Source organism: Aythya marila (assembly GCF_965140915.1).
Source record: "Aythya marila genome assembly, chromosome: 10".
NCBI lineage: Eukaryota > Metazoa > Chordata > Aves > Anseriformes > Anatidae > Aythya > Aythya marila.
The window spans coordinates 7599969-7626825 of NC_139051.1; the positions used below are offsets into that span (position 1 = coordinate 7599969).

Here is a 26857-nt window from a genome sequence, read left to right on the forward strand (position 1 = left end):
GAATTAGTATGATAAAATAAAACTAAAATAAGGAAAAGTGCAAATATTAGTAAATTCTAATTAGATCAGATTTTAACAGTTAAAATAGTCGCTATGAGGCTGTTACAATTCTTAATCCCTTGTTATAAGGAACCCAGAAAATCTACCCCTGACTTACAAATATTAAAACATCTTTTTATAGGTTTAACTTCTTCATGTCAATATTTTTTTATAATAACAATGCAAGACATATATCTGTACAATCAATTTTACAGCAGAAAACAGCTGTTTGCCCTTTTTGTGTGTGTGTCCTCCACATGCCTGCTTATTTTGGACTCCTGTCTGCCCCGCGTTGCTGCTGCTGTGAATGAGGATGTAGCATGATGCAGCTTGGTAGACACATAGACAGTGTTTCCATTTCAGTGCCCCTCATCCTGTTCATCCCATTCAAGTAACTGGTTTGGGGGGGGCAAAAGGTGTAAAGGATTGGGATCTGGGGGGAAGAACGCCTCTCAGAAAGCCAAGATGGGAGGTAGGCACGGGCTTCCTACAAGTGGGTTGTGTTTACCTCTACCCAAAATGTTGCGTCAAAAAGTTGTAGGAAATACCAGGCACTTTGTGCTGGAGTTTATGGAGTTTTCATTTTGCCAGACCCATATGTGGGGTCTCCTGGGCAAAGAGAGGAGGCCTCTTTCCCAGACACATGGTAATTGCCTGGCAGCACCCACAGCAAAAAGCCTGCCAGGATTTTGGGGAAGGAAAGGAGGTTCTCAGGGCCATGAGGTGTTGTCCCCCTGCACAGCCAAATGCTGTGTGAGTGAGGAGAGCCAAAGCCAAACTTGGGTTCCCTGGGAGATTTCACCCCTGGACCTGCAGGACATCTGGGGGTCAGGATCTGACCTGTTTCCCTCACTCAATAGCAGCTCCAAATCCAGATCATTCAGCCTCTTCATTGCCTCTTTCCATCAGCAATGTGTCTTCCTCACAAGCTGGGTGGCTTCAGGCTCCCCTTTTTGCTGGGAAGCCCTTCCAGCTGTGTTGTGCCAAAGCGTGGAAACCACTCAGCTCCTCACCCTGGTCATGACTTGCTTCTTCAGCATCCCCCAGGCCGTGCAAATAGTGCGTTTGTTCCTCAGTATTCCTTCCTCCTCCTGCCTGGGATCAGGATCCCTGTGGAACCTCTTGGTGCACCAAGTCTTCATCCTACAGGAGAAGGAGGGATGCATGCCGCAGTATCCCGTCGTCTCAACAGCAAGGCCTGCTCATTTTTCATATTTTAATGTATGTATGCAGCGATACTCATTGAAAAAAGTCATTGGGCACAGCAGTTTAATAAGAAGCAGCAGAAGTGAATCATGCATGCCACACATGATGGCTTATCACGAGTCTTAAATACACAAATACACATCTCAGCTCCTTCAGTCTTGAAATTCAATCTTATCAAGTATTGCATTTTTAAAGGGTCTTGGTTTGTTACTGTTTTTTGTTGTTTTTGTTTTTTGTTTTCGTTTTCTTTAAATTATTTTTATTTTTCGACCTGCAGAAAGGTAAGGACTTTTGCAAGACATTTCGTTTATCTTTATACGTGTCATATATTTGTGCTTATTAGAGGCTGTGGTAAATGAAGGATTTGCAAAGAAGTAAATGTTAAGCAGTTTGATGAGTAACCGTCGTCCTAGCATTCATGTTGTAGCAGTCCGAGATGGCACATGCGCATGCATGCACATGCAGAGAAAATCCAGCCTTCCACTCCTGTAATGGAGCTGTCTGTTAAACAAACTTGAGAAGAACATATTTTGCTGTTTGAGAAACCTGGGAGCAATAGTGAATTCATGAGGTTCCCGCCTCATTTGAATTAGTAAATACAAACTCAGAGCACTGCTGAAATTCTCATCAGGCATCCGATAGCAACGCTTGTCTTGGAAGTAAGCAGACAGCTCCGAACAAGGGTGGAATATATTTTATTTGCATTTGAAGTACTGAAAAAATAGATCCTGCTATTCATTAATTTTTGTATGACTACAGTCCTTTTTATGTGGGTGAACAATCCCTGTTAGAGTGAAGTTTTGCTTTTTTATTTTGCTACAATTTGAAAGAAAAAATCCATTACCGCAAAGTTGTGCTTTTCTCCAATATTTGCATTATAAAAGAAAAAAAAAAAACAAACTGTTCTTGTTTACTGTTGAAATCATGCACAGTATTATGGTCAATAATGCTGCCAATACATACTACACCTTTTGGCAATATTTAAGCTTCATAAAAGTGGTCACTTGTCTGAAAGCACCAATCTTTGTTCGTTCTGTGTTAGTGATGCATTGAACAAAATTCCCAAACATGCTCAACATTCTTTTTTTTTTTGAAACCATTTTCTTTTTAACATTGAAGATTGGTCAGTAATTGTCTTACGTATCACTTGTGGTTATATTTCATTTTTAATGTCTGTTTATATTTAATGACCATATACACCATATACAAAGAGTTGGTTGTTTTGCGAATTTGTAATGATTTGTTCCCCCATAATAAGTAGCTAGGTTTATTGAGCTTCATAAGAAATTTTTCAGCTGTGTTTTATTTTTGGTTGGTTTGGTTTTCTTTAAGTTTCTTTTTCATTCTTTGCTTGAACCCAAATATTTAGCTGCTAGGTTAGGGCTCCTGTCTGCTTTCCTGAGCCTTGTTGCTAGTCTTTATGTTATTCTGGTTTGTTCCTTCTTACCCTGCTAACTTCTAGCTGGACTCAAGGGTAAGTGCTTCCCTGTAGCTAGCACAGCTCAGATAATCAGACTAGATTATCTGACATATGCAATGTGCTTTTTCTTCTCTTAAATCTTTCTCATGTTTAGATTTTGTAGTACAAACTTTCCATGTTATTTTCCTGAATTTAGGTTTGAAATGTAAGTTTCCATACTGAAATTAGGATGCATGTGATGTTTGCATAATTGCCTTCTCTCCCTGGCTTTCACATTGGCATCAAGTGATCCTCTTAGTAAAGCCAATCATTAACATTTCTATTTTTCATTCCGAGATGTAAATATCAATTAACATCACAATAAAACTGTAAATAATACCTTCTTTTGTTTCATGGAATTTACATCTAGTTGACTGCTTACTGCCTGAAAACAGATCATTTTGCACTCTCACAATTTCCTTTCCTTCCGTTCCGATGCCAAGCTTGGTGCAGCGCACCAGCGTGCGGGGCTAACCACGGACTCCTCAAAGCCTAGCAAGGTAGGGCAGGAGGCCCGACGAGGTCTAGACAAGGTGCAGGACTCCGCAGAAGCCAAAAAATGCCCCTCCGCCTGCACGCATGCCTTGTGAGAGCAAGCCTGAGTCACCCAGGTTTGGTAGTTTCCTCTCATGTCAACACAGCAGGGGATGATTTTGGCAGCGAAATACGTCAGGCACGGAGGGGCTGCTGCTGCTCCCCCAGATAATTGTAAAAACATCTTTTAGTGGGGGTCTCAGCCACCAATCAAAGCAACGTTTGCTAAAGGATAAGGCAGAGGATTTATTATTTTGTCCTGTATCGTTACCTTTACCTACTGGGACACCTGCTTTCAAAAAGCTAAAAGCACAAACTCGTGCTGTAAAAGAGCTTCCCTTTAGTCTTTGTTCAGGCGTAAACACGTACTTAAATACACAAATCCTCTATTGGTGCCAAAAGCTTGCTTCTCTAATACCTGGTGAGTGCCTGCTTTCCTTAGGAGGGAATAGCATCAGTGGGTCATGAGAGCTGGCAAATATGTATCCAGAGTATCTGAATGCAATTATGAGAAGGAACAGGTGGTGTCATCCCTCCTGGCCATCAATCGAGACTCCTTTTTTTCTCCTTTCGCCTTTTGTTTCTTTTTCTTCTTTTTTTTTTTTCTGTGTGTAAGTATGTGCGTGTGTGTAACTATACCCCTGGGTAGCAGGCAGAATTCCTTCTCAGCAGACACTTCCTTTTTTCTTTCTTTTTTCTTTTCCTAAATGTTTGGATTTCCAAAGAGGATTCTTACCAGACTTTACCACAAAAAGTTTAATTTGATGGAAATACAGATTTTTGCCACTTTGAAAGAAAGAAAGAAAGAGTGAACGAATGAATGAACTTGGGTCTGGCAACATTACATGTATTTGCACTACAATGCATTGCTATCCTGTTAGATTTTTTTATTGTTTTTGTGCTTTAATTGCTTTATTTTTGTTAGATAGATAGAGATATCATGAGAACGCTGCTGTGTCTTCTGTATTGTCAACTTGCAGAGGCTTCATTGCAGGAATGCAGAATTAAAATGTTACTTCAGTTCTCACACAACTTGCATGAATTTGAAATATAGCCTGTAAATCACATCAACATGCTGTAAGAAGCATGGGGCTCTAACTTATGAAATATAAATTCGCAGGGTTCCACAGTCATCCAATTCAAAATATTTTTAAATAGTTATAAAAAAAGCTGCAAAACAATGCTCTCTATTATAAATAGCTGTTCTAAAAATGTGCTTTTAACTTACTACACGAGGAATTATATAAGTGCGTAGTACAAATTCTTATTCATTTAACTACCAAACGTCAGGTAACGTAGGTTTCAGTTCAGTGCACAGTGTGTCTGGTGATGTACAGGGAAATTCTTAACCGTTTCTTAAAAGTGCAACTTGAGCAGGAAGGAATTGGTTTGCAGCAGGGGAAAAGCAATAAAACAAAGGAACAAGCAGCCGATTAAATCTCAAGCTACCTTCTAAGACGGAACAAAATGAAAGAGGAGGCCGTAGGCACCCAGCTGAGGGGCGAGCTGAGCCGGCTGAGAGCTGGGGCTGCTGGCAGGGCGGCGCTGGGATGCAGCTCCCCGCGATGCAGCTCCCCGTGATGCTGCTCGCCGCGATGCCGCTCGCCGCGCTGTGCGCAGGGGGCGCAGCCTGGGACACACACAGTCCCCTTTCGGCCGTGGCAGTGCCACGGTGCACCCGAGGAGGGGACGGGTAAGTCACCAGTCATTGCCAGCAGCTCGCTCGTAAGCAACGCTCTTGGCATTTTGAAGCCCGGCACGTTATCTTTCCCCCAGAACACTGCTATCTGCTCGTAAAGCCTCTCACTCCACACAGCCAAACAAAATGAGGTTCCAGCCTCTTCCCCTCCGAATGTCTTTCACAAGTTGCAGCCCGAGCGTGTAGCTAGCCCTGCGCAGGCAGCCAGAGCACGAGGGGACCTCACCGCCCCTTAGAGCGCCCAGTCGAGGGTGGGCATGCCGCCGCCCCTCGCCCCTGGGATGGGAGAACTTCTCCCACTTGCTCGACCATGCCAGTGAAGACTTTTCTAGACGTATCTGTAAATGAATAGCTGCCATCAATCATTGTCATTCCTTTATTTCATGTCTCCTGATGAGGTTGACTAGTGTCATTGTTTGTTACTGTCCAAACCACATCTTCATTCTTGTAATGTCAAGCAGATATGACAAGCACACATTTTCCAGATGAGTAAGATACAAAGTCACCTTTTAATTTACACTTGTTTGGTTTTGGTTTTATTTTTTTTTGGTTTTGTTTTTTGTTTTAATAAACAAACATGTCGTAAAATTTACTGGATTTTTAAGTTGCCTTTGGTACTAAAAGTCATTCATTAACGAAAAGAAAGAAATCTGGAGTAAAAAATTCTTACAATAAAATGGCTACCTACAGCCTTTTATAACAAGAATTCTTTTATGGAGCTTGTCCCCCAACATTAACTTCATCACTCACAGAGCAAAATCTGCCAAAATTATTACTCTAGCCAAAGAAATGCAGAGAGCAGTGAAATATATTTAAAAAACAAAATAGCAAACAGACAAAAAAACAAGAATGAGATATTTGACCGTTTTGTCTCTTCCTTTTTAAACAACAGTTAGATAAAGAGGAAGAGAGAACATAGGACAAAATGGTGGGACAGTCCTTTGTTGTTCATTGTTGTTGTTGTTGTTGTTGCAGTCTTTGTGTTCCCGACACTGGCAAACCTTGAAGGGTCTGATTTCAAACACTTGCACAGGGTGCGTGTTTGGCGGAGGGCTAGTTAATGGAGTCAGTGGAAAACGCAAACTGGATAAAGATGAACAAAATGAAAAAGGCAGTAGTTAAGAGCAGACAATAATGTAAGCCCCCGAGTGTTGCACAAAAGGCCGGAGTCTGTAGTTTTCAAGAAGAAAGGTTTGTGGAGTCTGTGCTGCCAATTTACCTCTCCTCGCAGCCTCCCTTCTGAGACCACCATCGAACACCTTTCAGCTGCACTTGTGTGCAGCTTGTCTAAATATGTAAGATAACTTCTGGAGGCCTGCAGCAGCATTTTGTCTGGGGCTTGAACAAAGAAGCACCAGCTAGCTTGGCACGGCACCTTGGAAAGGGATTGTAAGTTACTGGAGCATCATATAACTTTCTTTCTTTGGTCTCTCCTTTCTTTTTGACTGGAATAACAGAACAGGGTCAAAAAAGCAGCTGTATTTGACTGAAACAATTAATTTAAAGTACTTACAAATTAGCTGTACAGTTTGGGTATGAATATTAGCCACTCACACTTTGTACTTTATTTAAAATCTCATCAGACTGGGCAAGCCACTTTGAAAGAGGACAATTATATATAAAATTTTATATGCAGATGTCAGGATTATTTTAAATCATAGATCAGCTGTCTGGAGTGGAAGAACAATATATTTAGAACTATCCTTGTCTTTTTGTGTTTTCTAGGAAGTTTAATGTTTTTGGTACCTAAATTGATACCTATTTTTGGTACCTAATTTGGTACCTATTTGATATTTAAATTTCATTTTAAAAAGTGAGTCCCTTAGAAAAATCAAAATGCAAAAATAAATTACAAATTATGTGTTTATCTTCTAATAATTAAGGGAAACTAAGTTTAGTGTAGGGCTGTCCTTTTTTAACCTTCTCCTAGCTATTCTTAAGAATTTTAAGCCTCTAGACCAGTGCAGGTGTGACATTTAAGAGAAATACATGTGTGTGTCATCGTCCTGCGGAGACAGCTCTAGTTCCAGCCACGCCTGCTTTATCCCAATTGATTTGGAGACATGGGATCTGTGGCACTGGGTCAGTGTGGGGGGAACTGCAGCTGTTTGTCTTCCTTTTCATGTCAGAAAATCACACTTTAAATCACCAACTGAGCAGAGTTCTTGCTCATATTTCCTTGAAAAGCATTTTGGTCTTGCAGGCTCATGCGGTGCCATGCCCGCTTCCTCCCTCTTCTGTGGTTGTTCTGAGATGGGGAGGTTTGGGGAAATGGGTTTTCCAGCAGGCACCCAACACGGTGATGCCCACAAGTAAAACTTCCCCTGAGCGTGGGCAGTTGTGAAGGCCAGTCAAGTGCTCTGCCAGTTCTTAGCAATTGCCAGAAATTTTCCATGCTCCTGCCCTGAGCAGAGAGATTTTAGCAAGCACAGGCCAGAGCCTCTGCTCCACCAGCACCACAGACCTTCGGCCTACTCACACACCCAGAGGTGTGCTCCGTGTCCGCCTTCTTCTGAGAGCACAAAGTGGGGAAAGTTGATTAGTTTGGAGTAAAAAAAAATCATTTCCAACATGCTTCCTCACACATCTGCTCAGAGAAGTTCACCAGCTAAAGGGCTAGGGGACTCTTCACGTTTCCAGCTGATTTACTCAAATCGCAGAGCCTTGCTTGCAGAGCAAGAGGATTGACAGTGTATCAGGGCTCCTAATTGAAAAGTAATAAAATCTCTGAGTGAAGCTGGCAAATTAAGGCCTCCAGCCAATTTGTCAGCTTGCAGTCAACTCAGAGGAACCCGGGAGAGCAACAATCCATTATCAGGCTATTTTTAATATCTGCTAAAGCATTTTGTGGGCGCTAGGGATGGACTCAGGAGCAGCAGAGACGAACTCTTTGGGAGCTCCATCAGATCGATCCTGGCCCAAAGGGACAGAGATAACGGGCAGAAAGCTGTCGAAACGGGCAGGCTGCGGCCTGCTGCTGCGAGACCCGGGGCTGGGTGGGCTTCATGCCTTCCACCTAAGGGTGCCAGAGACTGTCTGTGCCGTAGAGGTGATGCTGTGGCCAGGGAGCTTGTCCCCGTCCCCAGAGCCAGCCCTGCTGCTGCCATCTCGCTCGGCACCGCCGGCTGCTTTCCTGTCCCTGCGCTGAATGCACGGAGCCGCCGGCGGAGGCAGAGGGGGGGATTTGGGACCGGAGGGAGAGAGGCAGAGGGGAGGCAGGCAGGAGCCATTACATGAAGCGACAGAGAGGAAAGGACCCTCAAAAAGTGTAGAACCCATTTTAAAAAAAAATAAAATACACAGCGTTTATTCAGCAGGGTTTTAATGAGGAAAATTGCCAGCCACTGCTGAATTAAGTATTGCTAGCAGCTAATTGAAATGTTACATGTTTTAATTTGTCTGATTTCCTTCCAGTGGGTGATGTTATTTATATAGTTTGTATATAGCTAACGACAGACTATACAGAAAATGCAAAGATTGCTTTCAATGATCAGCAATATGTGAGAGCACAGACATGAACGAGGTATTAGGAAGCCATGCCATCCTTCACAGATTAATATAAATAGTTAAATAAAACATACATAAAAGAATGCTATCTCATTATCATTTAAAGCTCCTTTTATTCTTTTCTTTTTAATTAAGGATTTCTGTTTCTTCTGGTAAAGAGCGATTTTGTTTTAAAACAAATACAGTTACCTTTTAGTACTACTGCAGAAAACTGCATTTTTGTGTCCTTTCAGCCACATTGTTTCAAGGCCACCCAGTTCCCCTAGGAGGCTATAAACAGGGGAAGGATTTAAATCCCATTCTATTTGTCGAGGATTTGGCAAGAACCCATATAGTAGGAAGCTGAGCACGGACAAAACCGAGTGAAAGGTGTCTTTTAATTCCCCGGTCGCTGGTGGAACAAAGCCTGCTCCCAGCGGGGTCCCGGCTGGCCGCACCCAGGCTGCATCGGCGGCTTCATTTCAACCGGTGAATTTGGTGTATTTTTAGTTAACCATGTTGAGATTAATTAATTAGCCCCTAGGAGTTAGTGCCTGTAAACGTCACCCAAAGCAGAGATGTGTGAATACGGTGAGGCTGTTAATTCACAAAAAAAATGGCAGCTCGTAATCCAAACAGAGGAAATCGTGTCCCTGTCAGGATGACTGGCAGCTCCAGCGTGCTATCAGGTTACCTTCTCAGTGATAACAAACTACACATCAATTTAACTTATTAGCAATGCTTAAAAGAGCGTCTTTTTATTTCTTGGAGGTAGCATTTAAAGTCGCCGTTAGAAAAAATTGCCCTGGGAGGCAAACATTGGCATTTGGAAAAAGAACAATGTAAATGGTTTGATACCTAGAAAACCTAGTAAATTTAGAGAAAAAATGCTACAGCTATAACTTCACTAGAATGGCAGAATCTATTATAATTAACCACAACTAACTAAATAGGAACTAATTTACGTCTGTGAGCCAAAACTCTGTTAACTGGTAGTGCATTGTAAGATACAGAGTAAGTTATTTGGTTTGTGTTCTGGTTTTAAGTACAGAATAAATGCACTATAACGAGCCGTTGACACGATGTTAATTCTAAAATCTTTTGCCTAAATGCAATAAGATCGTCCATAACTGATGCAAGTTGACAATGGGAGGTGAAGATCGTTTATGTAGCCTGCAAAGAGAAATGTTAATGGCAATGTAGGGAAGAAGAGATATTTAGCTTTCATGCTTCATACTGTATATTTTTCTGTTGTATTTGTCAACTGAAATATGTTATATCTCTCTAAATGGTGTCTTTCTCTATATGTATAAATGAACAGATGCAGATAGAGCTCAAAAGCATGGCATGGATGAATTTATCTCTTCCAATCCCTGTAACTTTGACCACGCTTCACTCTTTGAGATGGTTCAGCGCCTCACTTTGGACCACAGACTTAATGATTCCTATTCTTGTCTGGCAAGTATATTCTTTGGTCTCTAGTGATATAAACACCAAGCAGCAAAGTCAAAGCTAGTGCAAGTGGGGGCTAATCCCCCTGTTGCTGGAAGATTGACTTCTGTTTACACCAGGTTTGAATTTGGGCCAGAGGTATTTTCTTTTTGAGAGGCTACCTCCAGTGATCTGACTGCTGTTCTTCTCCAGTAGCACTGTCTTTATCGTTTCTGTTTGCAATGTTTAAAATGTTTCCTTCTGCAAAGACAAATTCCTCTGTGGGGACGTGCAGTAGAGAGCAGAAGCAGTGTTTTGCAGCTTCCCATGCTGCCTTCCAGAGTCTTATGGATGAAATTGCAGGGGAAAGATGAAGGTCTGGTACCACCTCCCATGTTAGTGGAGTCACTACAAGAATAGCCATGGCCCAGCTTTGTGTCTGTGTATGGGCAGGGATCCCGAGCAGGTAACAGGTGGGACTAGGTGGATAACTGCAGGGATCCAGTGGTCAAGTCCTTGCTCACACAGTCGCACGCCCATCCTGATTATTCCATGAGCACAGGTCGCAGCTCTCAGGCCACTGCCTTACAACGTGCTCTGTATGTTGGTGGCACCGAGGTGCTCCAGGACAGCTTGTAGTTTTGGCTGGGGTGCAGTGCTTGGGGGCTGCAAGGCAGTGTGAGGATTTACGTGACAAATAACCTTCACCACTACAAGTTGAACACTGAATTTCCAGTGGTTTTGGTGAGAAGAATGAAGAAACTCTTAGTCTTTGAGAAAATAACAGGATGAAACTTCTATAGAGGGGTTGGATGAGGCCTGAAAGGCGTGGGACAGATCGCGACCTGCTGCCCTCCTCATGCTGCACAGAAATCTCCATACTGGGGTGTCATCACTGGCTTCTTCAGCAGAAGGACCACCCCATGCCAGTAGTCTCCACCTTTTGCCATCTGTGCAGTTCCTGGAGCTGGCCCTGTTGAGTGGCTTTCCATTAAAAGCAGCAAAATGAGAACGCAGCTGAGCCAGGAAGCCTGTCAGGCTCCAACCTTGTCCTCCAAGTGCCCCTCCATCAGGGTGCTCCTCCCATCTGCTCAGCTCCTTGCACCGCACACAAGGGTTGATCTCAGAAAGATCCCATAAATGCCAGCAGCAGCAGTGAGTTACCACCTTCCTAGTGAGAGGCAGGGCTAGGAGGAGCGGTTGTGGATGTCCCCTGAGGTAAGGATGGGCTGGGGGAAGGCTGCAGTGTGCACCTGACCTGCAGATCCCCAGGTGCTACAAGTAGGCTCGGTGGGAGCGTCGGCTGACCTGCCACGAGTTTCTCACTGGTTCCACTGAGGTCTTTGCTCCAGCAGGCAGTGGGTTTGGCATGCAGCTTCTGCTCCCCACACATGGCTGGCACGAGGAAGACCATCCCCATCCATGCATGCCTGACAGGTTGGCTTGCAGCTGGTGTGTCTCTGTGCAGCCTCGGGCCTGGTGGGAGAGCTGAGGCCTTTGAATTAAAGTCATGGCTGAAGGAGAGTCACGAGGCCGCCACTGGAAATTATTAATAATGTTTCTCTTCAAGACACCCACCAGCCATACTTCCGCTTGTGATCAAGATGTTTAGACCCTTGCTAGAAACTACTGGAGTGATGGAGCTCCCCTCAGCACCAAGATTTGTGCCTCCTCAGAGCAGAGCATCACCAATTAACCGTCTTCTTTCAAATCACCCATTGCAGAGTGTTGTGAAGAAGAGAATAATAGGCTGTGCTCACCGCCTCTTGGATATCACCTGCTTCTTTACTCTATTTTAGTATGGTTTTGTCCTAATTTTGAAGCTAAATCAGACTGACCACAAAATTTGAGTGCAACTGCAAGTTGGGTGCAACCCCTTTGCTCTTGAGGTGTTTGTGGGAAGCTGGTGATACCCTTGTGCTGGCTTGCCTGTAGGAGCTGTGAGCCTGTGGTAAGCCTGCCCTGTCCTCTCTGTGTGCTGCTGGGCGATTGTTATTCTTCCTACAGGATGTTCACGTGCAAGGTCCTGAAGAGTTTTGTCTTGTCACACGTCTTGTTTTCTGCTGCGGACATGGAAGTGCCAGGGAAGACTTAGCCAGACACGATGGCTTACCCTGACACAGAGAATAGCTCAGCTTTGCCTCCTTTCCGTGGAACCAGGTTAAACAATGTTATTGTGAGCCCACTCGCTGGCTGAGCCAGGCATCCCTATGAAAACAAACAGGCTGTCTGACTAATCTCAGCTAGTGCAGAAGTGATGTTTGCTGGCAGAGAGCACCGTGCTGGGAAAGGGGAAGAGCGTCGTCGGCATTGCTTTCCGAGGCTCTTGCCCATCATCCTCAAGCTGAATGCACAATTGCTTTCACAGCTCTTCCTGGACTTTCTGATAGGGAAAGAGTGTGCAGCTCTTCCAGCTTTATACCAACCCCACACATGCATGGATTTCTGCTTGGACACTCGTGTTATTTCTGAGACTGCCCTTCAACTCTTCCCAAGACATCCCAACCTACTGCCAGCATTTGGCTTGTGCAACGAGATGCCTACTGGAGCAGTATTTCCCACGATGTGTCAGTATTTGTGGGATTCATATCACACCGCACCGCATTTACCAAGAGGTGGTCTTCTGGAGAGCCCGGTCTAGCAGAGATGATGCGTGAAGGGGTCACATGAAAAGGCCCAGAAAGCAGGTTACCAAAATTATACTGTCTGTTTCTTCCCCTGGGAAATGAGAAAATACAGCTATTGAGAAGTGAAATTTTTTTCTCAGAAATCCTGGTTTTCACAGAAACTGCATTTTGCATTGGAAAAATCTCCAGTGATTGACCAAGTCTTGCCTTACCTAGCTGAAAAGCTCCCACTGCACTCCCCACTGGGGCCAGGAGCACATGGCATCATCTCAATGCAGATCAGCTTCTCAAACAGTCAGCTGAGCTCCTAGCACTCTACAGCCTTCTTCCAATGTCCCCTCTACATTTCTCCATGCCACTGAAGACCATCTGGGAGCCCAAACTGAGCTACACCTAGCTGTGTTGGGTTGAAACACCCCGTGCGTCACTATCAGTTGCGTTTGCCAGACTGGCTGGTTGTCAGTTGGTTGTGCCAGGCAAATCTTAATCAAGAGCCAGGATCTGCCTAAAGATGTGGGGGATTTGTCTGAATACAGCCTTTTATTCAAACCTTAAATTCTTTTCTGGGGCCATGGGGAGCAGTTTTTATGGCCCCCTTGTAGCTCTGTTCAGGATTTTTATTTCATACCTCTGCCATGCAAAAGGAAACCTTCTGGTCTTCCTGGGCTCCAGATCTACCTGTAGTTTCCTTGGGTGTGCTCTCATGAGGTGTCAAGGTATGAGGTTTATTAGTGAACCTCTGAGCTTCTGCTCAGGCTTCCCTTTGCTGAGCCATGGGAGCGATCTTAAGTGTTTGCCCCAGTCCCTTCTGTCCGACCAAGGAGCAGCACTTCTCAGACCCTGGTGCAGGGGAGCGATGAGATGCACTCCTGCTCACCAGGTGTAGCCTCCTGCTTCCTTCACCCCAAACTCCAGGCTTGATGCCTGACTCCAGGGGAGTTAATGCCAGCCTTCCCACTGATGTCAGTGGTGCCAAGATTTCACCCTGTAGGAAGGACAAAGTCCTTTGTATACATATTATGTGAATAGAAGAATTTAAACCTCATTTCTACCCCAGTAACTAAATGCACACATCTTTTTATTTCAGAGCAGTTGCAGCATTTCTATATTTTTATCATACCAAATCACCAAAGACTTGTGTGAAAAGACACAAGGTGAAGAGGAGGTCCAAGGATGTAGCAAACAGGCAACATAAAGAAGTCCAGAATCAAGCACAATACCACTAACCAAAAAGCAAACAAAAATATCACTAAAAGCAGTGAAAGCAAATATACCCCTCCCAAAAAATAGCCTTCCAGAGTGCTGTCCCATCTGCATTGTTCTGTGTCTTCATTTTGAAATGTGCACTTCCAGTGATCCCAGAACTGTAGCTACTCCCTATATCTATCATTTTCCCCTCATTATTTTAATTCTTTTCTCAATCTGTTTTGGAGTTGGCCCAATAAGGATGAGCAAATCCTTCTCTATGTCTTTGAGCTCTTAATTGATATTTCTTCAACTCTTTTCAAAGCAGCTATTTTGGCATCTAGAAAAGATTTGGTGTCATCTGAGTGGTAGAAAATATATTTTAATCTTTCACAGCAGTGTTGTTTCTAAGATGTAGCATTTGGGGTAACAGATGGGGTGGCAAAGAAGTTGCCTATAGGGGCAGTGCTCTGCCTCAACTACTCTCCCGCCCGCTGCAGGAACTTTTCAATTAAACGATGAAAGATTTTGCAGCTTGATGCATTCCAGAGCTGCGTCTTAGCAATTGTTTAGCACCCAAATTTCCATGTAAATATTGACGGTTTTGCAGCATTTTGAAAATCTACAATCTACAAGAATATTCTCGTTCTCACTAGCGCCTTCGCTGAAGGCAGAGGCACGCTCGGCCCCGGCTGTCCTGGGACGCTCGCCGGAGCGCCGTGCCGTCCCCTCGCAGGGCACCATGTCCTCCTCAGGAGCATGGACGTTGCACCGTGTGTCACCAGGCCTTTAGGACTCACAGACAGCAGTCGTTGGAGGTTTCAGGATGTGTAAAGAAACCGTGCCCGTGAGCTGAGCTCATGTTTGCTGCGACGCCGAGGAGCGCTGACCTGCCGGCTGGTGGGCGATCTCAGAGCGCAGCGCCGAGGGTACACAACAAGGACGATGTGACACGTCCCCGTGTGATGCCGTGGAGCTGCCTTCCTCCGTCTTCAGGATGTCCCTACGTGCCAGATGCAAGAGAAGCCGTTGTTCAGTGTAATCCTCCCTGTTCTCCCCCAGATCACTCTTCTCCGTCCTGGCCAAATGTGCAGTCCCTTCCCCAGAATGAGATCACTGTTTCATGTTGCTTAAATAATCAAATCTTTGTCATCTCTTTAAAGGTGTGAATCTTTTTTTTTCTTTTTTCCTTTTTTCTTTTTTTGCTAGACACTGACATGAACTGGCCTCACTTTTCAGCATTTTAAATGACATTTTCTGTTAATGGTAGCATAATGTATTTCTGTTAACAGTTGCACTGAGTATATGCTGTGATTAGGTGATGATATGCAGACTGTATTGTTTAAGAGTGACCTCTCTCCTTTTTCCTTAATGTAGCCTTAGGTTTGTATTTCTTTATTAGAACAGTTGACCACTACACCTCCACATCTGATAGCGTTTGTATTTAATAACCTATATTTAAAATCAAGTCTCTTTATTTCTAAACAGGGCTGGTTTAGTCCTGGCCAGGTCTTTGTGCTAGATGAGTATTGTGCACGTAATGGAGTGAGAGGCTGTCACAGACATCTCTGCTACCTCAGAGATTTGCTAGAGCGCGCAGAAAATGGAGCTATGATTGACCCCACCTTACTTCACTACAGCTTTGCCTTTTGTGCATCACATGTTCATGGCAACAGGTAAGGAATTATTTTTGGCTAGCAGCTCCCTGCCAGCAAGGGATGACTTTGTCAGATATAGGTTTCCTTGGATAATGCACAACAGTCCCCAATTTGTTTTCACATTGGATGTTTGGCAGCAGCGCTTCTAGTGGCATAGTCGGTTTGTTTGTTTGTTTCGTGGCTTGTTTAATGTAAGCAAGAAAAATGCACGTAGGGGATCCAGAAATCGGGGTTTTTAACTTTCTTACCCAGGCACCTGCTAGATGCAGTTCTGGGCAAACTAGAGTTGACGTACATGTGACTGTCACGGGTTGAATATAATGGAAGTAAACAATATACTGCGCTGATTTAATTGCTGCGTGAGAGGAGCTGACAAGTTGCAGCAGTGAAATTTTCAGCAGTATCAAACTTCAGTGCACGGAAGTGCTCGAAGCCCTCGGGCACCTCTGTCTCTTCGGCAGGCGGCCTGACGTCAGCCTTGGAATTGCTTAGGCATAATTGGAAATTTTGTCTTGCTGCTGTTGCAAAGGAATTCCAGTTCCAGAAGCAGCCCATTCCTTTCTCTCAAATGTGGCAAATCTTTGGTGGTAGGGAGCGGAGCTATGCTTTTCCCTTTCCTATTTGTTTCGTTGACAGCTGTGGTATGTATTGCAGCTTCTTTTTCTGGTTTGGTTTTGTTGTCTTTTCTGCTAAGTTGCACTGTACACTTGGAGATATTGCTCTCTATCCTGCAAATGCTGCTGAAGAAAGGAGTGTTATAAAATAATTATATGTTTTCTTAAGCCCTGTGGTAAATAGCACCCTGATTTATGACACGCATTGCCCAGGTTTCACGTTGCAAGGCTGCCGCTTGCTTTGCAGTTAGTTTCATACATCTTGTCATGGAAACCGAGTCCTTGCTTCCTTAGTTTCTTTTTTAGTTATGACTTTCTTTTGCTCGTTTGTTCCTTCTTTGCCAATTGTTCTTTGATTTCAGTTGTTTGCCTTTGGTTTAGTTTCTTTTTGTCTTGTTTTGTGCTTTTTATTTCATGCTTTTTTCTGTTTCTTCCACGTTTGCTGCTGGCCTCCCCCCGCCTGTCCCAATCACTCCCCAAAGCCACCACATGGCAGAGTTGCTTGGCGGGTCACAGCCAAGCGCAGACGGCGAGGGGGGCAAAGTGTCTCATGCCTCTGCCGCTGAAGTGGAGACAAAAAAGGATTCCAAAAAGGAGTCCAAAAAAAGGAAAGATTCCAAATCCCAGCCGAATCCAGAGCCGAAAAGGTAAGCGAAGCGCGCAGTGCACAGCAGTGCGTTGTAGCTGGCGCCGGGCTCCTCGGTCACCGAGCACACTGGGCAGGCTGCGGGGCTGCAGCAGCCGGGGTCGGCCTCTGCTGGGACACCTTTGGGTGCCCTTGTCCCCCAGGCATCAGGGATCAGTGTGTTCCCAGCGTGTTCAGGGGACTGTGTGCAGACCTGGCCGCCCATAAAGCTCCCATCCATAGTCAGGAGGGAGGCTGCTTTGGGGACGCCACCTGGTTCGAAGCCCACTTTCTGGGAGTGTGTAATGGAGAGGAGGGTGGCTGCTGGTCACAGCTACCCCGTGTGCCTCTTCACAGGGTCCAGCACAACCACAGCCTCCTCTTCATCGGGTCAGTGGCAGGAGGTATCTGGTGGTGCCGTGGGGATGCCTTCCCACTGGGGCTGGAGAGCTGAGAGCTTGGCAAATCCATCCTGCTTCCAGCCTCATGGGATGCGCAGAGCCCAGTGCTGTGCCTGTGCTGGTCCCTGGAGCTGTGGGTGGTGACTGTGCCTCACTGGGACCCAGCCAGGTGCTTCCAAATGGACAGCTGGGCTGTTAAATTTGGTTAAAATATTCCAAAAAAAAGAAAGATGTGCTTCACCCTGACTTAGCTGTCTTTAGTCGATGGTTGACTCCAGGCCAGAAAGCTGACGGGACATGCTCCCTCTCGGTTGGGACCTGAGCATTGCAGGGCTGCAGCATCACGCTTGTCCCCAGGACCGCGGGCGCACATGGCAAGAGTTTGGTGTGGAGTTTGGTGCTGTGTTTCCTGGCCTCTGCCACCAGGAAGTCATAAAGAACCACAGGGGGTCTGCGGGAGAAAATGTGACTCCGTGTCTTCCGTTTCTACTAACAGAAGTCTGAATGGCGAAGTGGAAAAGTTGTGATTTCTTTTCGGAAAGCTGCTTAGGCCACTTGCATCATGCACTGGAGAGCTGGCTGGCAGAGCACACAGGGAAGCCAGTATTTATCTGTGCGGTGCTCACGAGCAGTTGTGGGGTGTGCGTAAAGCTGGGTTCACTTTCACTGCATCCCTTCCTCCCACCTCCTACATCCATGGATTGCTCATCACCATAGGGCTAGCTGGGGGCCATCCTCTGCCCCACAGACCTATAGCTCACTGCAGAGCAGAAAACTTCCCATGTGTTCTGTAGAGGCAGGAACGTGCCCGTGCTTGGGACGGCACCCAGCACCGCATCCGACAGCATCTCCCAGCAGATTCAAGTCAGGAGATGTCTTTCTGTTTAACAAAGGCTTCTTTTTTTTTTCTGTCCAACCCAAGAAAGTGTTGATTTGACTGTCTCCATAAGAGGAAGTTATTCCACTTTTCGACAGTAAAAAAACAAAACAAAACAAAACAAAAAAAAACCAAACACAAATGTCGGTTAGTTCAGCTTTCTCCAGAAGGAGGTTGGCTGTCAGTCAGAATATGCCACCCAGTAACGAAGGTCGAGCAGGGAGAGCACTCCATGTGGCTATCAATCTCCGGTATTAGCGGCAGACAGTGATGGAGCTGAGGTGGGCTGTCTGTTTGCATCGCGTTTGTGTAAGGTCAGGCGGCCAGACACCAGTCGCTCGCAGTCAACGGGGAGGTGCGGGGAGGCTGCGCTCGGATGCCGGGGACAGCCCGGAGGTCGGGGCTGACAGGATGACAGGCATCAGTGCGGGGACGCTGCCTCGCCTGTCCGGCACCGCGGCACCCGGGACGGCAGCGGGGTGGCTGCTGGTGGAAATGCACCTCCAGCTTCGGGCTGACCCTGCCGCCGAGGCAGGTGACGCGGTCAAAGCAAGATTTTGGGGCTGGTGTGGAGCCCTGGTGCTTTAGATATAAGGATTTTTCTTTCCCTCCCTTTGGGCTCCTGTAGCTTATTCAGAGCCCTGAAAGCCTGACATAATCTCTCCAAAAAAAAGGGGGGGCTGTAAATCACTGCCATTTGCATCACAGTCCCCTTATTTTTTCTGTTCATTTCATCCTTTTTGGAGTAAAAAAAACATGGTTAAATGGAAATTGCTTCTCCTGAGCCTTACCTCCTGCAGGTACCTGCATGTGCTATGCACAGGCTGTCGGAGGGGCAGGGGCAAGCAGTGAGCAAGCCAAGACTGCTAAATACCTGAACAATTTGCTGGTCCCAGTTCCTTGCTATTTACCAAAGCTGAAGAACTGGAGGCTTTTCGCTATTGTGGCCACCGGCAATTTCATAGAAGGGTTTTCTCAACTAGGTATCACTGGCTGCCTTTTTGAAAGTTCTGCTGTTATGCTGTTAGGATTTCTGATGTCTGTACCTACACGAAAGGCAAGAAACACGTAGCATTCAGACACCCAACAGCACCGGCTGTGTGTTTATTGATGTCTGTGTGCTTCTGGTACCATTACGACAGTATTGAGGCTGTCGCTTGCCTTTATCAACAGTCCTCAAAAAAGTAGCGGAGGCAAAAACAGGCAGGGTTTTAAGAAGACATAGCTTTAGCTAAAATAATGAAAGGGTTTACATGACCTCCAGGTCTTCTGCCTTCTGTTTCCATGTTCGTCTCCTCCCTGGCTTTCAAGGGGGACAGCAGTGCTCCTGCACCGTCTGACACGCATGGAGCTGTTGTGGTGGAGGAGCCTTGTTCCTCCCTGCCTGTGCACGAGAGGCATTACAGAGCAGAGAACCAAGCTCAGCTTTCCCAGGCCCAAGTCGGTGCTGAGCCCTCCAACCTCCGTTTCTGTCCCTTTGGAAGCAATGTCACCTGGGGGTGACCTTGGTTCCACATCTGGCTTGTTTGGATTTAGCCATTTTGCTTTCTCTTTAAATGTTCAAGTTGGCACCAAAAGAGACTCCTTCCATCTTTGCTAATTTCAATCTTTTAAAAATAATTTGAAAATATTGAATGTGCGGAATGTGCAGTATTAGCAGACGTGGAGCTTATCAAAATCAGGATGCCAGCCTGGATCCCCAGAAGTCTGATACCATTATTCTTTGTGAGTTGTTCGGTGACTTTTGCCCAAAGTGCAAACAACTGCGATCTTTCTGTTAAGTCTCTCGGTATGTCAGTGACCTGCCCTTTGCCCTCTGAGCTGTGTTATGCTTTGCAGCATAAAACTTGTTTTCAAGAAATAGCTCTCTCATTAGTGAGCATTAGCATGAGCTCCCCTTAGTTTTCATCAGCCATAAGCCACCAGAAATAATATCATTGTCATAGACCTCGAGGAATTGAAAAGTCTGCATAACGTATTTATAACATTTCCTTTTATATTCTAATTGCCTATCTGGCTATTCCACATAAAGGCAAGATTTCCATACAGCTAGTTAAAAAAAATAGATTAAAAAAAAAGGAGGGGGGGTATTTTTGGTCCTATAAAAGAAGTGATAAATCCATCAACACGTCCCTGCGCTCAGATGAGCAGCCCTGACTGCAGACCTCGCGGGGCGTAGTGCCGTAACCCCTCGTTAGGTGCCGGCTCCGTATCGCAGCCAGACCCGTGATGACACGGCATGCGTTGCGGCCGTCTGTCGGATACAATCCGGCATCGCCCGCGACCGGCAGACAACCGGCTCGGGCTGACGTGATTCGTTGCAATAGGTGTAGGATGGCAGTGCTCAGAAGCCATCCGGTTCAGCCGCGCGGCGTCAGGGCTGTGGATGGCACGTGAGGAGCGATGAGCCGTGACTCGGCACTGGCGTGGAGGGGAGCAGGAGCGGGACGAAGGCAAGGATGGCAGGGCGAAGCGGCTCACACCTTGGGCAGCGTCGAGGGAAGCCCCGAGGAGAGCAGGCGGAGGGCTGAGCCTAACAAAGGGCTTTCAACCGGCGTTGGGCGCGCGGCGTGAATTCCCGGAAGAAAGGGACGTCAGGCACAACTGGTGTTCGCTGAATAAGCGTTTTCAAGGGGTATAACCAGGTGGATTTGTTCAGATCAGCTTTGCACGGGGTGATGAAGGAGGGCAGGACAGGCAGGGTGCTCCCGCCCGCATCCCAGTGCTGCGGCTGGACTGGTCCCCGTGCGGCCGGTGGGGCTGGCGCGGGCGAGTCCTCCCGCGAGGCAGCCTCCGAAAGCCATTCCTGACACACGCCGTCCAAGGCACTAATCATCCATGTTTACTGTATAGCTCATATGTGCTGCACCTGGCAAGCGGCAAGGGAGCTGAAGGCAGCACGTGTTTTATATTTGAGTTGTTACTTAAAAAATCAAATTATTTGCATCAGTTTTTGACATTGTTTTTTTTTCGTTGGCTCTGCATGCCAGGGCTCACAGTGCATGCAAAGATCTGTTTGCTACGTGTAAGCAATATTTTCCCCAGTAGAAAAAGTGTAGACAAGTTAAACATAAAAGGTGTAAAAGATGATCTGTCTTTTCAGTCGTAAGCCGCCATGGTATTCCATGCAGGCTTATGTCAAAGAGATTAACCCACTGGAGCTATACTGTATATTTATAATTGCATACAAATGCATGCTATTGCTTCATAGATTAGTCTTTGTTAAAAATCATTTTGATATATTTGTTTTAGCAGCATAACTAGCCCTGGGGGCACTGGGTATAATTAGAAAAGGGCATGGGGGGAGGCGGGGCTTGTAGAATAAAGCAGTGGCCTTAGGATCACAGGTCCTAATTATAATTTATAATTAACCCTGGAATTTGCACAAACCATCCAAGCTAAACAAGGACTATCGTTTTCGCTGTTTAAATTGCAACCCCTTTTCTAATTTCACCACCTGCTTTGTTGATGTTGTTGTTTTCGTGGCTTAAAACTTAAAAACAAGGAGGGATTAGGAAAGCAGCATTTAAAAGTTTTCATATGAAATATTTACATTCTGAGTTGACTAGGTTTGAGCCAACATAATGAATCCGCAGCAGAAGGAGTGATCTGAAACTTGTTTACTTATAATTAAAATTTTCCTTATTTATTTTTCTTGCCTTTTTTGCCCTTCTGCTTTCCTCCCTGCCCACAACTTATGCCGTGCACCTCAAGTGTCCGTGAACAGGAGCTGTAGATAACCAGACGAAATGGTGTCTCCACTCAGATGGGGACATTTGTGCTGTATGTGGACCTGAGCTCATAAACCCAGACCCATTTGTGCCTCTGCACATACCACGTACAAGAGCAGAGCTATTTTTCACCATTTTGCTCTTACCTCATTGCCCATCACTGTTTAGCCCAGTGCTAGGAGGATGTGGCTGTGCACTGTGTGTGAGCACGTTTGTTTTCCGTGGCTGCGTTCGAGCCAGCCTGCCGCAGAAATGCTGCCTGCTGGAGGAGTTGGTGAGGCTGCCCACCAGATCAAGTATCAAATAGAAAAGTTGAGCTGGAGATCTTTGTTGAAAAGAAAATCACCAGTAAGCATCAGGACGAGCTGGTGAGACCTAAACTTCTCTTGCAGATTTTTTTCAGCCCCATCAGCCATGTACTCAAATTGTCTAGAGCACAGAAGTGAATCTTAAATTATCGCAATGCTAAGCTATATACCCTTTGTGTTCTTGCGAAGGGAAAATAAATATGTTCCCTCAAAAAGATTGCATTTTCAAAGTATATTTGACTTGCATATTTAATTAGGTTTCAAAATTATCCAGCTAATAAATTAAGTGCAAGGCTTTTGGTGGTGTTTTTCCAGTTCTATGTATATCCTGCATTTGTCACTAATTAATGAGTCCCTAATGCTTCAGCTTCTGGGAAGATGAGCAACAAAGATTAACATAACTAGTAAATCCGAAGATGTGCAGCTGGGTTATAGTATTTGAAATTTGACAAAAACATGGGAAGTATTATTATTTGTGACATGGCTCAAGATGGGGGATTGTGAGGAAAGCAAAGATGACAGAACTGGTGCTAACCACTGTGACAACAACTTGAAAAGCAGCCGACATGACATCTTTCCTATCATGCTGCCGAAAATGTCAACTTTGTGAAGGACAGTGAGAAAATGGTTTGCCGAAAATTTGAAAGGTAGATTCAAGAGATGCTCATCATGTCAGATGCAATATAGTCCACAGCTGGGTGAGAAAGGGAGTCCTTGCAGTGGTGATGGCTCTCGGTTGGCAGGCCCTTCCAGACATCCGCGCTGCTCCAAAAATGGCTACAGCTGACCTGTAGATTGTCTCAACTTTGCAGGAGCATGATACAGGAGGGCGGCGTGCCACTTACACCGCACGGCAGGCCCTGCGTGACAGAGAGGTGGCCAGGGCCACCGGGCTGGACATCTCACTGCCTCATGGCGAGCCGGCGGCCGTAGGCTGAGCATGGGGGGAGCAGGCCTCTCGCCTGCCTGGGCTGGGTTTGCATCTCTGTGAAGGTGGAGGGACGTGGTAACAGAGCTGTTTTGGCCAGGACTTCATTCCCCAAACCCTTCCTTCTTCTTTGTGTGGGTCAGTGCTTTAAAACCAGTGCTTAGAGACACACCGCTCAACCCCGACACAGCCCAAGGTGGTATGTCAGCAGGCGTCAGGTGCCCCACACCACTCGTTACGTACTAATAGCCAGTTCTGACAAAACTGAAGCCCTTAAATACAGTGAGAAGCTATAATTTGGATGGACGGGCTGCGACCCAACCTGAGCTGTCAGATACGGGCTTGATCCTGCCTTCATCAGCGTCAGCAGTGAGTCGCCCAGATCTTTGCATACAGAGCTGTTTGTGTTTTGTTTTGTTTTGTTTTGTTTTTCACACACCACTGCACACTGCTTTCAATTAAATCCCTTGAATATATATTTTTAAAGCTGACGATGATTTTAAAAGCAGCCTGGATGCTTACTGTCCTCTTTGGGAGAAGACTTCATCCAGACCCACGTAGGTAACCGCAGCTCCCTCCAGCCTGTCAGTAAATCTCGCGGTCGGAGGTTGCTGACCCTGCAAAGGGTAACACAACTTTCAGACCATTTCCAGTCCACCAGCAAATCACTGCCAGGGCAGGCGGCTTTCACTGCCTCGTTTGTCAGCGCTGACACAATTAACCCAGTGACACCGCGAGTTGTTACGGGTACGGGGCGAGAACTGGGTGCCAAAAGTCAAATGAGGGTTTCAACCTTGCCCCTTGGTGCACAGCGTTTATCGCTGTCTGTCCCGAATTACCTGCTCCTCTGCTTGGCAGCAAACCCGGCACTACGAGGTGCACAGCATAACAAAAGGCAGGGACGTATCTGTCTGAGTGTTAAATTTCTTACGGAATTTTGGAAAAAAAATACATTAAGCATCTTCAGACATTAAATTTTGCTCAATATCTAATTTTTTTCTTTTTTTTTTCTTTTTTTTTCTTTTCTTTTTTTCTTGTGGCTTGCTCATTTCTTCAAAATAACCGGTCCTAATTAGGTACTAATGAGACCAGATCCATACTTCCAAAAATGTTTATGAAATGTATTCCCTAGATAAGACATTTTATCTAAGTTTTAGCCTAAATCTTTTTCCTTTTTTTTTTTTTTTCTTAATGCACAACTGAATTTGGCAAACAGTCAAATAACAATTTCTGATGAAATGCTATTTAAATTTAAATACATCCCCTGATATTCAAGTATTTTTTATGTCCATATTGTAAGTTTTATTTAATGTATATTTAGATTTAAGAATATGCCGTGAATATCGTGTAAGGTTTGCTAGTTACTCTCCTGAAATGTTTTAATCATTTATTCACCTGTACTGGAATACCAGAGTTTGTATTTATGATATTGAGAGCTTACTAAATACAGGGTCAAGGAGAAGTGATTGTACAGATTTTATTGCTTTTCATTTTTATCGTTTTTTTTTTTTTTCCTCCTAAGTTTAGGGCCTTTGATTCTTTAAGAGGAAAATAAAGCCAACCAATTAACCCCTGACAGGAGGTTCATTAGAAGCTTTGTAATCCCTTGCCAAGTCTTTTGTATAACCAAACCAGTCTAGTGCTGAGGATTTATGCAGCTTAGGCTGAACACTGGAGGAGGCCTTTAAGTAAGAACATTTGTTCAATTTTAAGACGCCTTACATTACCTACGGAGAGCCTGTGCCAGCAGAGTTGCCCAGGAGTACACAAATCCGTAGACTTTGCTCGTCGGGAATGGGGAGCGGCGCTGCCGATTGTCTGGCTCGCCGGTCCCTTTGGCGGCTGGATTAGGCGCGCTCCTCTCCCTGCCTTCCTCTGCAGTGAGCTTTGCCGTGGGGCTGCGGGGGGAAGGAGGGCACGGCTGCTTTCAGCTCACGGCTGGGGCTGCATCGGCGGAGGGACGGGCGCGGGAGCACGGGGACACCCGTCACGGCCCCGGCAGCGCCCGCTGCACACTGTGCTCGGTGACGGACGAGGAGCATCCGAGGCAGCGGAGCCTGGGGTCTTACAATGCACTCCTGTGCACACACCAAATGCCAGAGAGTAGTAACTCGTACTCCCTGAAATTCGGTGGTATCGCGTGTTGATTTTTATCCCTCGCGCTGAAATGAATGAGAAGGCATTGCGTTTTCAGGTATCAAATACTCAGCGCTCTCTAGGTGCATTTCAGCAGAGTGTATTGAAGGTGGTTCGCTTCGAGAAATTATTGTAATAAGGTGATTCAGTGGTTCTGAAGGAGTGCAGGATTTTACAGTCTGTTCATATATAAGGCTGTTGTCGATATTCTTTACACTGTGAATTGTGTTAAATTAGCAGCTGAATTTTTCTGCAGAAATGAAGTCCATATTTTGCCAGCAGTGGGCCCAATCCTGCGGTGGAAGCTGGCATTGTGCTCCTTGTTATATACCTACATTTAAGAGGGGAGTCTGTTTTTTAAGGTTTTCCTGTCACAGAAAAAAAAATATAAAAATAAAAGAAAGAGGAGGGTGTGGGGGGGAGTCCACGTACAGATTATCATTCTGAGAGGGGGGCTATTTCTTGCTGTCTTGCTTTCTGATACCTTTGTGGTCATACTGCTGTGACCGCCGTGTCTCGGCTTGGCACATGCCCTGTCCTGGGTCTAATGGCTGGTGACATCTGCGTCCCAACCTGCAGCATGTGCTTTGCTGTGCAGATGATTTCCCAGGGTCGTGAGGTGGAGCCTGAGTCATTCACGGCATTTCTCCTTCAGGCCAGACGGGATAGGAACGGTAACCGTAGATGAGAAAGAGCGATTCGAAGAGATCAAGGAGCGGCTGCGTTTGCTTCTGGAGAATCAGATCACGCATTTTAGGTAAAGGCAGAGACCCCAGGCTGAAGGGGAGAGGACTGATTTCCTCCAAACTCCCTCCCATAACCAGCAAAGCCAAAAGGCAGGTTTTGAATGCATGCGGGAATCCTGCATGAGTGGCACAGACCTAAGCAGGGCAGTGTTTGTAGCTGAAAAGGGATTTGAAAGAAACAACCTTTAAAGGGTATTTCAGAACTCCTGCTTCCATATGCACGGTAATGCTGTGATTTTTTTCTGAAATTTAACTCTCCCCACCCCCCAAAAAAAAAATCCCTTATTATTTCTTTGCTCAATTATTACCCATTTATGTTTAATGCTTCCTAGCATACAGATAGGCAGCATTTTCTGGGGGGGTGACATAACTACAAAAATGCTGGATGTTGCCCCCGTAAAAAGGGATGAGCTGCACACAGCACACCAGCCTGGCCCTACATGAATCACGCACACATGCACACAAGTGGGTGATGTGGGTTTGTATGGAGGGTCTGTGGCTCTCAGACCTGTACCCTCCTGGGACAGTGGCTGCTTCAGCCCTGTGCATCACCAGGTCCCTGGCTGGAAGTAACTGGTGCTGTCCTCTCCAGGGGGCTTTGTTTCTTTTTTGTGAAGAGATGATGGTTAATTCTCTCCCAGCAGACCTAAAAACTCCCCAGATGACACCCAGGTTAAGTAAGCTAAAACTGGCTGACCTTCCCAACTGCCCTTTACTCTGTTCTGCTGCCTTAGCATCCACACCATCAAAGCCTTTCTGAAAATTGCCCCATGGAAAGAACGCTAATACCAGGCAGAGGGAACAGAGAATTGCTTGGTCCTGTTCAGGAAAGGATCTTTATAGCACTGGAAAGTCATATTGACAAGCACCTGATGTTAACAGGATGTGTTTTTTCTAGGTACTGCTTTCCTTTTGGCCGTCCAGAAGGTGCTCTAAAAGCTACTCTCTCACTGCTGGAAAGGGTAAGCATAAGAATAACAAAGAGTTGTTGAAATTACCTGCATTCATGTGTCTTTCCATCCAGAAGAGCTTGCAGAACTACTGTTTTACATGTAATCAGTGTTAGTTAATACTGGAATATTAAGTGGGGCTGTTGATTTCTCCTGCTTCAGCCTGGAGGCCAGGTGCAGCCTGGCACAAACAGCAGCACAGCCCATCTCTTTGTCG

At 45.6% G+C, this 26857-nt stretch overlaps 1 protein-coding gene across 10 annotated transcripts in view; it reads left to right on the forward strand.

Annotated features, from left to right (window-relative positions):
- The window catches only part of CADPS (calcium dependent secretion activator), a gene marked incomplete at its 5' end in the record, with an annotated part of 195724 nt that overhangs the window by 104523 nt on the left and 64344 nt on the right, over positions 1-26857 (forward strand). For 5 of the 10 annotated variants that reach the window (XM_082768147.1, XM_082768149.1, XM_082768152.1 and 2 more), the window contains 5 exons: positions 9745-9881; positions 15155-15342; positions 16421-16585; positions 25600-25701; positions 26589-26652. In XM_082768147.1, the coding sequence (XP_082624273.1) occupies positions 9745-9881; positions 15155-15342; positions 16421-16585; positions 25600-25701; positions 26589-26652 (656 nt within the window). The remainder of the gene's footprint in view (positions 1-9744; positions 9882-15154; positions 15343-16420; positions 16586-25599; positions 25702-26588; positions 26653-26857) is intronic. The other 5 variants (XM_082768148.1, XM_082768151.1, XM_082768154.1 and 2 more) reach the window with 1 other exon arrangement.